The sequence below is a fragment of the Chanodichthys erythropterus genome, chromosome 1 (assembly GCF_024489055.1).
Source record: "Chanodichthys erythropterus isolate Z2021 chromosome 1, ASM2448905v1, whole genome shotgun sequence".
Taxonomy (NCBI): domain Eukaryota; kingdom Metazoa; phylum Chordata; class Actinopteri; order Cypriniformes; family Xenocyprididae; genus Chanodichthys; species Chanodichthys erythropterus.
The window spans coordinates 38,042,818-38,056,740 of record NC_090221.1 but is presented as its reverse complement, the minus strand read 5'-3'; the positions used below and the strand labels follow the sequence as shown (position 1 = coordinate 38,056,740).

The 13,923-nt window shown below is 38.8% G+C and overlaps 1 protein-coding gene and 1 long non-coding RNA gene across 6 annotated transcripts in view; one reads left to right on the top strand and one right to left on the bottom strand.

The window, feature by feature from the left end:
- Positions 1-7,667, bottom strand: part of slc2a9l2 (solute carrier family 2 member 9, like 2) — a 40,931-nt gene extending 33,264 nt beyond the window's left edge. Inside the window, exons 1-3 of one of the 4 annotated variants that reach the window (XM_067398175.1) lie at positions 7,441-7,667; positions 4,107-4,304; positions 1,839-1,927 (exon numbers count right to left, since the gene is read on the bottom strand). In XM_067398175.1, the coding sequence (XP_067254276.1) occupies positions 1,839-1,910 (72 nt within the window). In that variant the 5' untranslated portion in view covers positions 1,911-1,927; positions 4,107-4,304; positions 7,441-7,667. The other 3 variants (XM_067398270.1, XM_067398091.1, XM_067398001.1) reach the window with 3 other exon arrangements.
- LOC137028934 (uncharacterized) lies at positions 6,332-12,746 on the top strand. Of its 2 annotated transcripts, XR_010896236.1 has the most exons (4): positions 6,332-6,364; positions 10,076-10,214; positions 10,479-10,526; positions 10,617-12,746. It is a non-coding gene; the product is annotated as an uncharacterized lncRNA (long non-coding RNA). The 2 variants fall into 2 exon arrangements; XR_010896231.1 differs by having other exon boundaries at positions 10,479-12,746.
- The last annotated feature ends 1,177 nt before the right edge of the window (positions 12,747-13,923 follow it).

Sequence of the window (13,923 nt, the reverse complement as noted above, 5' to 3'; positions counted from 1 at the left end):
ACACACACAGACACACAGACACACACACAGACACACACACAGACACACACACACACACACACACACACACACACACACACACACACACACACACACACACACACACACACACTCACACACTCACACACACACACACACACACACACACACAGACACAGACACAGACACAGACACAGACACAGACACAGACACACACACAGACACAGACACAGACACACACACACACACACACACTCACACACACACACACACACACACACACACACACACACACACACACACACACACTCACACACACTCACACACTCACACACACACACACACACACACACACACACACTCACACACTCACACACACTCACACACTCACACACACACACACACACACATGTGTGTTTTTGTGAATTGTGGGGACTTTCCATAGGCCGCAATGCATTTTATACTGTACAAACCGTACTTTCTATCCCCCCTACCCTGCCCCTACCCCTAAACCTAACCCTCACAGGAAACTGTGCACATCTTTATTTTCTCACAAAAACATCATTTAGTATTTTTGTTAATTAATTTACATTGTGGGGACCGGTGGCTGGTCCCCACGATGTAGGTGAACTCAGGTTTATATTACATCATGGGGACATTTGGTCCCCACAGTGTAATATAAACAAAAGCACACACACACACACGAACACACACACACACACACACACACACACACACACACACACATGTTTGTTTTTGTGAATTGTGGGGACTTTCCATAGACTTCAATGCATTTTACACTGAACAAACTGTACATTCTATCCCCCTACCCTGCCCCTACCCCTAAACCTAACCCTCACAGGAAACTGTGCAAACTTTTACTTTTTCACAAAAACTCATTCTATATGATTTATAAACCCATTTACATTGTGGGGACCGCTGGCTGGTCCCCACGATGTAGGTGAACTCAGGTTTATATTACATCATGGGGACATTTGGTCCCCACAATGTAATATAAACAAAAGCACACACACACACACACACACACACACACACACACACACACACACACACTCACACACTCACACACTCACACACACACACACACACACACACACACACACACACACACACACACACACTGGGGGTATTTTCGTGCCTGATGTTAGTGTTGTTTTTAGTGGCGTGTGGTCAGTGTGTCTGCGCCGTGATCTCCGGAGATCATGAGTGGATCTGAAGAGCGCGTGTCATCAGAGCGGGTCACATGATCGCCGGAGTACCTGTCCGCCCTCTCTGACAGCCGCGGGTCACGTGTTGATAATGCGGATCATCTCACACGTTACAGCTGCAGTGAACCTCCACGTCCATCTGGGACACACGAGGATTTAACGGATCCGTGCATCAGCCGCTTCTGCATTAGTCTGATTGAATGTTCATATGAATATTCATACTTCATCATAACCGGATCACCTGGGCTGATTCCATCATTCTGCTACGAACACTGGACCGATGAGGCGCTCAGTGAGGAGCTTGTTGAAATAATGTTGCTTTAATGTGGAAATAACATCATGATATCAACACAGATAGATATGATGATCATGCAAAACAAGTGTGTGTGTGTGTGTGTGTGTGTGAGTGTGTGTGTGTGTGTGTGTGTGTGTCTGTGTGTGTGTGTGTTTCTGCTGAGCTGTGAGAGAACAGAAGGGACTGATCATGTACATTATATATTTAGTGTTTCAGGAACTGCAGGAAAGTGTGTCAAGGTCTATGGGACACAGTGTAAATCAAACCACACACACACACACACACACACACACACACACACACACACACACACACACACACACACACACACACACCTGTTTAGGTGGGGCTTTGACTTCACTGCTGTCTGTATGCGACTCTTCCTCCTCTTTGGTCTTTTCCTCCATCTCCCAGAATCAGACCACTAAAAGACACGATTAAACATCAGGATCGTTAACAGTCCACACACACACACACACACACACACACACACACACACACACACACACACACACACACACACACACACACAGATTTGGTTTTGGTTGTAAGTGTGTGTAATTCTGCAGGATGAATGTAAATCAGGGAATCACAGATTCTGAGACACATGACTAACTCATGGACACACAGTGACCCCTGCTGGAGGACGTCACACGGCACCTGCTGCTAGTATTCATACTAACTCATAGTGTACTGTAAGTTACTACATACACCACAGTTCAGGTCAGCAGGATTTTTTGTGATTTACTTTGACATATTTGACTTGTGATCTCAGAAACTGTCAGAGAAACCAAACCTGAAAATAATTAATCGACTTTATCTTTTGTTCAATACCGCTGTGGTTCTCTCGACTCTCGTGATCTGGACACAACTCTGACCAATCAGATCACGAGACCGAAGGCCAACATCAGTCCATTCATGTCTACTGCCTCTTCACATGGTTTACAGAAAGTCATGACGTCATGGCTATAACACAGATATGTCCCGCTAAGTTATGAAAACGTTATTTCTGAATGTTCTCTGAAAGCTCAAAACATCCACTTTTTAAAATGTTTTTTCTTCTTGGTTTTGCAAGTGTTAAGGGATCATTCCAAACAGTTAGGGTGTTTATATTTCCTTATTTCTTGGGTTTCACTTCCTGTGCAACACTGCCTTGGGCAATGTTTTTCAGAAAAGAGAACATCACAGACACACCTAGACAACAACAGAAGAAGTGCTTGTTTAGACACATCCGAACACAACCAGAAGTTGAAGACACACACATACTTTCTTATTTGTTATTATATATGGTAAGGATTGATGATTGGATGGAGATTGTTGTTTGACCAATGCCTATAAATATGACCCTTCTTCCTGAATGAATTTGGGAATGCTTGTGTCTGCCTGATGACTGAGAAATAATCTACCGGAGATGTCTCTGGAGACTCGTATCTTTGGATGATGTTTTGAGCTGTTTTGTATTTATCATGCGGAGAGAAATTAATTCTTGAAAAACAACACAAATGTTGTTTTGGTTCTGTTTGTTGATGTGGGCATTGCGCTCCAAAATGAAAATTAAAAACTTTATTTAGTATGAAATACTATTATAATTTTTATTTTAAAGAATTAGTTTTTATTTTTGTATTTAAAATAAATAAATAAATAAATGCCTATATAGATTTTATTATTTTTTATTTGTTTTAGTTATTTTAGTACATTAAGTTAAACTAAATGAAAACAAGAAATGTTGCTAAAATAAAATATTATTTAAAATGTTATTTCAATTAATGTTTATTTTATTTTAAGTAAAAAAGTTTTTTAAATATATTTTTAGTTAACTATAATAACCCTGAAACCCTTTAGAGTCATAAATAAATAAATAAATGAATGAATAAGCACTAATTTTCTTACATTAATAATCAAAGTCACACAATCACTGCAGCACACTTCACTTTACTACATCCTCCTTTACTTTAAAACAATCACACAGAATTTGATAGTAAATTAAAAAAAAATTACAAAAAATATGGCAAGTAACTGAATTAAAATGTGAAATTTTGAAGTAAAAAGACTGAAATTTAAAAATACAATTAAACATACTCCAATTAATCTTTTTTTACAGTGTTTAATAATCATAATGATTTGTATTCATCTTTATTGATACGGTCATCTCAACATGTCAGTCAAAATGTATAAATGAGGAAACAAATACTGAGTGTGTCATTAACGTTGCATTTTGTTTTACATGTTTTACACAAAATGAGCTTGAGAAGAGCATCTGACCGAAAATCTTTCTATAAAACCAGTAGAAAATGAAGCAGACAAGACTGAGTCACGTCTACCTGAATGATTAACCCATGACACACACACACACACACACACACACACACACACACACACACACACACACACACACACACACACACACACACAGTGTTTAATCAGTGCTGGAGTCTCTCATATGATTTCTGAAGAGCACAAACCTCCTGCTGCTCTGATTGTTGGGATCGAACGGTCCGTGTGAGGAAGAGCTTCAGCGCTGAGCAGCAGACGGCAGTGAATGAGGAGCGTTTCGATCTCTCGCGCTCTTAAACACACCTCTGACCGTGTGTGTGTGTGTTTACCTTTCAGGACGAAGTCCAACAAAAGCAGCACCAAACTCATGTTACAGCGTCCGCTGCGCTCTCAGATCAGACTGAGACGGGCCGTGTTGTTTTAGCTTCACTGATTCTCCAAACTCAACTGCTCAAGTTCTCGCTGTCGTTCAGATGATCTTCCTCATCCACACACACAAATCAAAACCTGCATAATCCTCAGTTTCACTGCAAAATAAACCAATAACTTCAGTGAATCCAACTTTACCTGCACTGCCATAAATATATGCTTTTTATTTAGTATTCCTGTCTAGATTTCCAGCACAAATATCCAAACGTTCTTAAATCAAGATGCATTTACTGGAGAAGAGAAATGACTGAAGATATCAAGACTTGTGTTCATATCAAACTGCTAAAAACAAGAACAAATATCTGTTAATGGAGTCAGAAAAATAAACTCAATCCAAACAGAAACAAGATTATTTTGCATGTTTTAAGCAAAAACTCACTTAATTTTGACTTTTTTTTTTCTGAAAACAAGACAATATTTTTACTTGTCCAGAAAATGCTTCTTGATTTATATATATTTTTTTTATTCAAGAGTAAATCTAAGTAAGAAAAGCGGTTTTTGACCGGTGGGCCCACAGCCTTTAAATATTTAAAACAGTAATATTCTATACTAAACCTAAACTCATCTTGACAAACTATATATCATTTGAAACTATATATCATATTTCCATATTTGGTATGATTTTCTAAATAATTTACAGAGGAGCAGTAATTTATCAATTTGCAACAAGCATATTTTCATACTCATAAGGCGTGTTCAGACCTTTATTTTGAAATAGTGATGAACATTAAAAATCATTAAAGATTGGTTGAAACTTGTTTGTTTTCATGCCAAGAGTTCAAAAGATAACATCCATTCAATTTTTTGAGAAAAAAAAGTCTGAAAATGTTTTTAATAGGAAAAAAATACATTTATGATTGTGGCGGCGATCTGTAACCCACATTCATGTGGTACTGCACCCAAACAATATCTTACTGAAAGCTCATCAACCTGAAATTTGGAACACAACTTGTTCAGATTTTTGGCTTTGATTTCCTTGCAGCTTTAGAGTAAAACTTGTTTTGTAAAATATATATCTTATATAAAATATTATATTTTTACATTTTAATAAACTTAAACTTCTATAACTTTTATTCTGTTTCACTTACATAAGTTATTTCACGTCTGCAATAATCTGCCAAATTAAATCTTTAAAACAAGACCAGCTTAATGTCTATACTCCAAAGTATTCTTAAATTACAACCATTTAAGTTTGGATAGAGCATTTTCTTGTCTAAAACAGAAGGTGTGGGTGACGGTTGACAGGTTAATCACGGCTGTACGCAGGACAGGAGCTTTCTACAGCCCGATCGGTTCAAACCCTTCAGATCTGCCCGAATCGCGTGTTTATCAGTTCGTTGATTTCTCAATATGTCATGGGGTTATTATATTTAGAAATCATCTAGCTGTGTTCATTTCCTCTTTTGTGATGTTCAGATATGATTCAGACACACGCTGACTTTCACCCAAAGTTTGGGGACGTTTAGGTTTCAAAAGCATATAAATATCAACCCTGCATTAATTAAATCTTCCATCACAGAACAAACTTCATTTTCATTTTTGCTTCTCCAGTAAATGTAACTTTTTTTAGAATCTTTAGATATTTGTACATTTTTTTGCAGTGTACAAAACCAACATATACATATATATTTAATTATTTCTAACTTAGTAAATATGTAAAATAAGTCTAAATTTCATTGCAGCAATTGTTATGAGTGTTATTTAAATTTAAGAGTGTAATATCACTTTTATTGGCCATCGATTCTCTAAGATATCAGTGTCGGACGTTCAGAGATCAGGATTAAAAGACGCTGAGCGGGAGAAAGTGCGACGCACAATATGGCGGAATAAGCCCCGCCTTCTAAATAAAACAGCCAATCGCTGACTAGTAAAGTCATGACATCACTGCAGCTGAACACATGACGGAAGTTAAGCTCAGCGTGTCTTATATAATTTCCAAGGATTGTTTATCTACATGTGAGCGATTCGTTAATTCAGCGGAGGTGAAAGGTCATAACGAGTCCCAGTCGTAAAGGTCAGCTGATGTCCTGACGTTACCTGAGTTTATTTGATCTGTCACATGACCATATAGTTTTATAGTAAATCTCTGAGAGATAAGGAGCTCGATATTCATCAGTCACATCACTGAAGATCATCTCCAGCGGCTCACACACATCAGGTTAATAAACATCTTCATGTTATTTCTCAGTGCATAACTAATGTTAACAGATTCGACTTTAGATCTGAATAATGTATTAGTAAATGTTGAGATTAACGTTAGCAGAGATTGATAAACGCTGTAGAAGTATTGCTCATTATTAGTTCATGCTAGAGTTAAGAAGTGAAACATTATCATTATTATAAAGTGTTACTGATATATTAGAGTAAATCTCAAACACGTGTGCATCAAGATAAACACTAATTTTGATTAAAATATATTTTTTATATCTATATTTGAATGTTTCTTCTTTTGTTTTTCTTTTTCATTTATAATTTAGTCCTGCTGAGTTTTAGTTATTTTGTAAAATTTGTTTTAAACATTAACATTTGTTTTTAACAATAAAACATCTATAGTTTCAATAAAACAGAGAGCATAACATTGGAATGTTTTGAATGAATAATTTTCTGCAATAATCGTCAAGATGTTTTGACACTTTTCATTTACAAATAATGCTAGCCAATCAGATGAGATATTTTCTGTACAGCCAATCACAGTGCGACTTTAAGACTGCAGTAGCTTCAGTTATCTGATCATTAGATCACGATCACATGACATTATTGAGTTTATTTAGTGCTCTATAAAACACTTATATTCTCAATGAAACATCGGGACCATAAAACACTTTCACAATGAGGAACACACATAAAAATGAAAGAACGTTGTGCTAATGTTCCCATTAGGTTAAGAGAACGTTCCCTGATAACACTGATGAGTATATACTGTATTCTCCTGTATTCTGAGTAAATCCAGTACTCTGAACTACAACAACACCAGATTACTGCTGATATCCTGTGAGTGACAAACATTTACTGAGATGAGCCCATAAAACACGGATATGGATGTTTATGGCACCAGTGAGTGTCCGAGGTCTACACACACACACACACACACACACACACACACACACACACACACACACACACACACACACACACACTCTCATGGTTTTCACAGTTTCAGTTCTCATCAATCTCAGGTTCTTATTTCAGTGTAAACAAACAGATTTATGGCAGAATCAGAAGAAAGCGACTCACCTCATGCGTCTGTCTGTAACTCTGCTCCGTCTGTCTCTCACATGAGCCTCATTACTGTAATTCACTTCATACTGGTCCTGATCTCCATTCAGAGCTCACACACACACACACTCTCACACTCACACACACACACACACACACACACTCTCACACTCACACACACACACACACACACACACACACACACACACACACACACACACACACACACACACACACACACACACACACTCTCACACTCTCACACTCTCACACTCTCACACTCACACACACACACTCACACACACACACACACACACACACACACACACACACACACACACACACACACACACACACACACACACACACACACACACACTCTCACACTCACACACACACACTCACACACACACACACACTCACACACACACTCACACACACACACACACACACACACACAGTGAATGAACAAGTTCATTGTGTTCAATGCACAAGTTCAAGGTGACTAAAAAATGACTGTACTGCAAAAAAAAAAGTGTTTCTCAGTGTTTCTGTTTGTTTTCAGCACAAATATCTAAAGATTCTTAAATCAAGAAACATTTACTGGAGAAGAGAAACGACTGAAGATATGAAGTGTTGATTAATGAAAACTGATCAAAATGAAGCGAGTTTCTGCAGATCTCTGCCAATGGAGTCATTTTTACACATTTTTCATAAAATAAGTGTCAAGTAAGAAGTTAAAATAGGTTAAAGTTAAAAAGCACAAAATAAGTCATTTCTCTTCTCCAGTAAATGTTTCTTGATTTAAGAATGTTTACATATTTGTGCTGAAAACAAACACAAACACTGAGGAAGAACATGATGCATTTTGCAGTGTGAAATCGATCAGTTTATGACTGTGTTTGGAACATCTCAAATCATGCTCAGTTTCTACACTTTTAATAAAATTATTATGCTAAGAATTAATAGTGAAATGCTAAAAATAATAATGAAGAGCAGAATGGCGCCCTCTGCTGGTGTGAAATCTGACGCGGCGCTCATGAATATTTCTGCAGTAACTTCAGTCGTTTCTCAGTCCAGCAGACACTAATGAAGAAACCGAGTCTTACCTTCAATAATCCTCACAGCTCCGTCATAAGGTTTGGTAAAGAGCATCTCGGTCGTGTTTTAGTTTATCTTAGTTTTGAGCATGTAAACGTGTTCGCTAGTTAAAGTGTTCATCACTCGTCTAGAGACTGCGGGTATAGATTATACAGTTTCCCGTCACCATACTGGGAATTATTATCAATAATCAGTCAGTTATTCTGACTCTCTCAGTTCAGTGTTTCCACGCGACCCTCGCGCGCTTCAGTTCCGCTGCAGGTGATCCGCGTCACGCTGACGTCACCACTTCTGCTGGAATAATAATTATTAATAATCTGTCAAACTTTGTGTCCTGTCTTTCCTATTGAAGTGTACCTTCTCGTCTAGCAAGTTTCCTTCTCTCATGGAAATTGTGTTTTGTCCATTTCTTTTCCATAACTGTTAGAAATAAGTCTCTCTTCTTTGCTGGATGGTTTAACAATAACTTTAATCGCATTCTATCTGTCTTTGATGATTTTGGTAATATTCTAACTTACGAGCAATTCATGAATCTCCATAAATCTCCAGTCCCATCAAAGGAATATAACACCTTAAAGCTATCCCAGCAGTTTAACCCAATTAATTAAAAACCACCTTAAACTCAGTAAAGGCTTTAACCGGCTTTGGGTGTTTTTGATCTTTTAGACAAAAGAGTAAATTATTTCTTTTGGGGTTCTCTTGTAACAGATGTAGACTGGAGAAAGGTCTGGCTTTTGCTAGTTTTGTGTATCAAACAAAACTAAGGAAATTCATTATAAAATCCTTCATAAAATCTATCCTGTTAACTCATCCATTTCTAAATATTCTGATATTGATGAAACTTGCTCTTTTTGTGGTTTTGTTGAAGAAACAGCTGCCATTTATTTTTCTGATTGTAATTTATACATTTTGGGCTGATTTAAGTGCTTATGTTTTTACCAATGTGACCCACACCTTCATCTTTAAAGAAGTTATCTTTCATTGTGAAAACCAAAGTTGTGTCACTTCAATATGTTGTTAACTTCTTTATCTCATGCAAAATTCTTCATTCACGAACAAAGTCTCATTTAAGTTTCCTCTTTTTCTTGCTGAATTTAACTCTTTTATTTTATTCCTTAGACTTATAAATAACAAAAAAAGTGCAACATTTTTGATGCATTATGATGATTTATTTAAAGATGTGACTTAACCTTGTGCTTTTCTTCTTTGTAATTACATATTGATGTATGCAAACCCAGGATATTTCATAATAATCAGTAATGCTCAATGAACACACAAACTGTATATACATCACTTTAAGTTGCTATTTAATTCTGTATGACTGTATGACTCTCTTCATGTCGCAATCCCTCGCGCAGCATCGGATCCGCGAGCGCGCGCAGAGCTGGGCTCATTCCTGATTTAAAATACATTAAACAAACACATCGAATTCACAGTTCAGTCTTTTGAAATTGTAGGTTTTGCTTGTCAAGTACTTTACTTCAGAGCAAACAGGAAGGCTCATTTTTTCGCTCATTAACAGCAAACTGATTCTTCCATTCTTCCTAAACAGGCCCAGTGCGGGCTTGCCCAGGCGAGGCCCACAGCTCTGGGCTCACTGCGGGATCTCTGCGAGCAGACCACACTAGCGGACTGCCCACATTAAGCCTATGATGGCAACTTTTGTACCTTTGGGCCCATGCAGGTTTTGTGTAAGCAGCCCACTTTCGTTTCCCATGCTCTGATTGGCTGTATATACAGCATTTTCTGTTTTCTTAAATGAAATACAAATGTATGTAAAATTACAAAACTAATCTGTAATTAATACAATAACAAAACAGTTGGATGATAAATGGTTGTCAAATGACTGACAGTAAAGTAAAATATCCTTATTTAAATAAGCTGAAAATGATCTCAGCATCTTTACTAATTACAATCCAGTTTGACTATTTTTTTGTTTCATACAAAACTTTTAGATGTTGATGTTGATGAAAATTGTACAGTTTGAAGTCGCCGTTATGGAGGTCAGTGTTTGCTTTAGTTGGGCTCTTGACCCTTTACTTCTAAACTTTAGGGTTTTTTCCTCTGGCTGCTGTAACTTTGTGTGTCTAAAGCACATTTAGGTGGTGCTCCGGGAGTTCCTGCACAAATCAGTCCTGGTCTACATAGACAATATTTTGATTTACTCCCGGAGCATGGCCGACCATCCCCACCACGTTGCGGAGGTCCTCCAACGCCTGAGGGACTTTCATCTCTACCTCAAAGCTGAGAAATGTAGTTTCCATCAGCCCTCAGTGCCATTCTTAGGATATAACATCGATCACAGTGGTGTCCGCATGGACTAGAGGAAGGTAACTGCTGTCCAAGACTGGCCCATTCCCACATCCATGAAAGAGTTACAAAGGTTCCTGGGTTTTGCAAATTTCTACCGCAGATTCATCCAAGGTTACAGCTCCATCACCAACCCACTCACAAGCCTCCTCAGAAATAAGCCCAAGTCTCTGTCCTGGACTCCAGCTGCCATGCAAGCATTTACATTTACGACCGCTCCCGTCCTGGCCCACCCAGATCCAGAACTCCCTTTCATCGTCGAGGTCGATGCCGACGCCTCAACCAAAGCAGTGGGAGCGGTTTAACGCAGCAGCAGGAGAATCCCCGTAAACTCCATCCATGTGCCGCCTTCTCCCGCAAACTCAACCACCGGGTCAACTACAACATCGAGAACCGGGAGCTGTTGGCCATCAAGCTCGCCCTGGAAGAGTGGAGGCATTGGCTCGAGGGAGCCAAACATCCATTTACAGTGCTGACAGACCATAAAAATCTGGAGTATTTACGGGATGTAAACGGCTGAACCCACGGCAAGCTAGATGGCTCTGTTCTTCACCAGATTCCACTTCACCATCTCCTATCGCCCTGGGTCAAAGAATGTAAAGGCCGATGCTCTGTCCCGCATTCATAGTCCTGAAGAAAGCACCAATGATCCAGAGCCCATCATCCCCAAGAAACTTTTTGTCAGCCTCATCACCTGGTCCGCTGAAACGCTCCCCGAGCCAAGTGCCTCCACCAACACCCCGCCGGGTTGTCCTCAAGGTCTGCAATATGTTCCATGGACACGGCGCACTCCATTAATTCATTCCTCACACTCTTCACTGGGCACTGGCCACCCAGGGGTCAATGAGACCCTCTCAGCGCTTCTGGTGGCCCAACATGGCATCCGACGTCAGGAGGTACGTACGGGGGTGCCAGGAATGTGCCGTCTCCAAGAGTCCACGTCATCTTCCCTCCGGGATACTCCAACCTCTGCCCGTTCCCAACTGCCCCTGGTCACACCTAGGAGTAGATTTCATAACGGATCTCCCAGTCTCCAACGGTTGCACCTGTGTTCTGGTTCTCCAAGTCTTGTCGATTAATTCCCTTACCTGGACTACCAACGGCAATGGAGACCGCATATTTAACTATGTATTCCGGTACTATGGGGGTAATGTCACAGACACGCCAGGCTCCACACTCACCCAATCACATCCTGAGTATTAACTAGCCACACCTGACACTCATCAACACTCATCACCACAGCAGCATATAAGACACGTCAGAGCATTCAGTCACTGTCTGATCTCGTTAACACATGCCTACCTGTTATGGTGACCTCAAGGACTCTGCTAACGTCTACTTACCTGTATCCAGCGTTCCCTGTGACTCCTACTGTCTCCTCGTCTCCTGTGAGTGTCATCGTGTCTCGTCTGCTCCATGCCTGCCTGCTTCCACGATCCCTGGGAAAGATAAAGACAAGTATCAGAACCAGTATCATCTTTAGTCACGAACTTAACCTGCTTCCACTCTGCCATCGTTCTCTGGTTGTTCAATAAACTATACCTGTGTCTCCGTCCCCTTCTGTACGTAACAAAATTTAAACACAGTTTTCTTTGTTTGATCAGAATGATACACGTAAATGTTATAAGATTTGACGGCAGAAACAAAGTGACACATTGGATCAGTCACTAGTAATTATCCAGAGAAACCCCTCAAATTTATTGAAGGGCAAACAAAAAGGAGAAGTGAATATAACTGATAAAATTTTTATTTTTAGTCTAGCCTCAGTCTTAAAAATGCATGAATTATTCTTTCAAAGGTATTAAAAGATAAAACAGGTTTTACTTTAGCTAATAGACGGAGCTGAAATAAAGCAGGATTTTGACTACTTAAGTTATCTACCTGTCAAATTTTTGACCATCATCAAAAACAAAACCCAGGTTCTTTACCCAAGACCTTGCAGAAAGTGTTAAATTACCTAGTGCTATTTGACTAGGAGAATCAGATGAGGCAAAAACTATAGGTTACTGTCGTAACCCTGTTTCTCTGGAGAGGTTCACCTATGGGAAGAGCATCCAAAGCTGACCTCTGCAGAAGCATCCAATTGCACCTAGTCTGGTTAGACAGACAGAAGCACGCAGCCAATGCCAGGTCAGGCCCCGCCTCTTTACCCGAGAGCATTATGGGCTGCTATTCTCCAGCAAGTATATTTGCTTCTCGTGGATCTCTAGCTCGATGTTTCAGAGTACATCTTTTTTCTGCTTCTGCTTCTCTGAAACACTTTTTTCTTTGATTAATATTTTTCTGATGTACATATTATTAATTTTTTTTATCCCTCAACAGTCAGAGCAGGAAGAGAACCAATTACAGGATTATACATCTTTTCGTTTTATAAGATAGAGTAGTTTCGATGAGTTTTAAATATTCTTTAAAAGATACATTTGTCCCAAGATAATTAACTAAGTCATTATGATTATATAAGTCACCTGACTGATTTATCAAGTCTGTGACAAAAAATAACCCTTTGTTAAACCAATCATTCCAAAAAATGCTTTTGTTTTTGAATAATATGTATTGATTATTCCAGATTACACAGGAATGGGGAGAGAAATTGTGTTTGTAGACTAATTTCCAGGCATTCAAAGCTTGTTTGTGAAAATTGGACAACTTAACTGGGAGTTTAGTACATTTAATATCACAGGCAAGTAGAAAATTGAGACCACCACATTGTTTGAAAATTAAATTGGGAATAAAGAACCATTAATTTTAAATATATTATTGATAGCGTCAAAATCTAAAGCATTTAGTCCTCCTTCTGATAAACTTCTGATTATAGTTTTCCTTTTAATATTCTCTGTCTTGCCTCTCCAGATAAATTGAAATAAAATTTTATCAACTGCGGCACACAACAACTGCGGCACAAATGTCTTTATTAGGTTTTGGGATTAGTGTAATTACTCCCTGTTTCATAGATTCTGTAAGTTCCCCATCTGCTGCACACTCACTGAACACATCCAAAATCAAAAACTCAAAATGTAAACCATCGGGTCCTGGGCATTTTAATGATATCATCTAATTCTTTCAATGACATTTCCTCCTCACAAAGGTTTT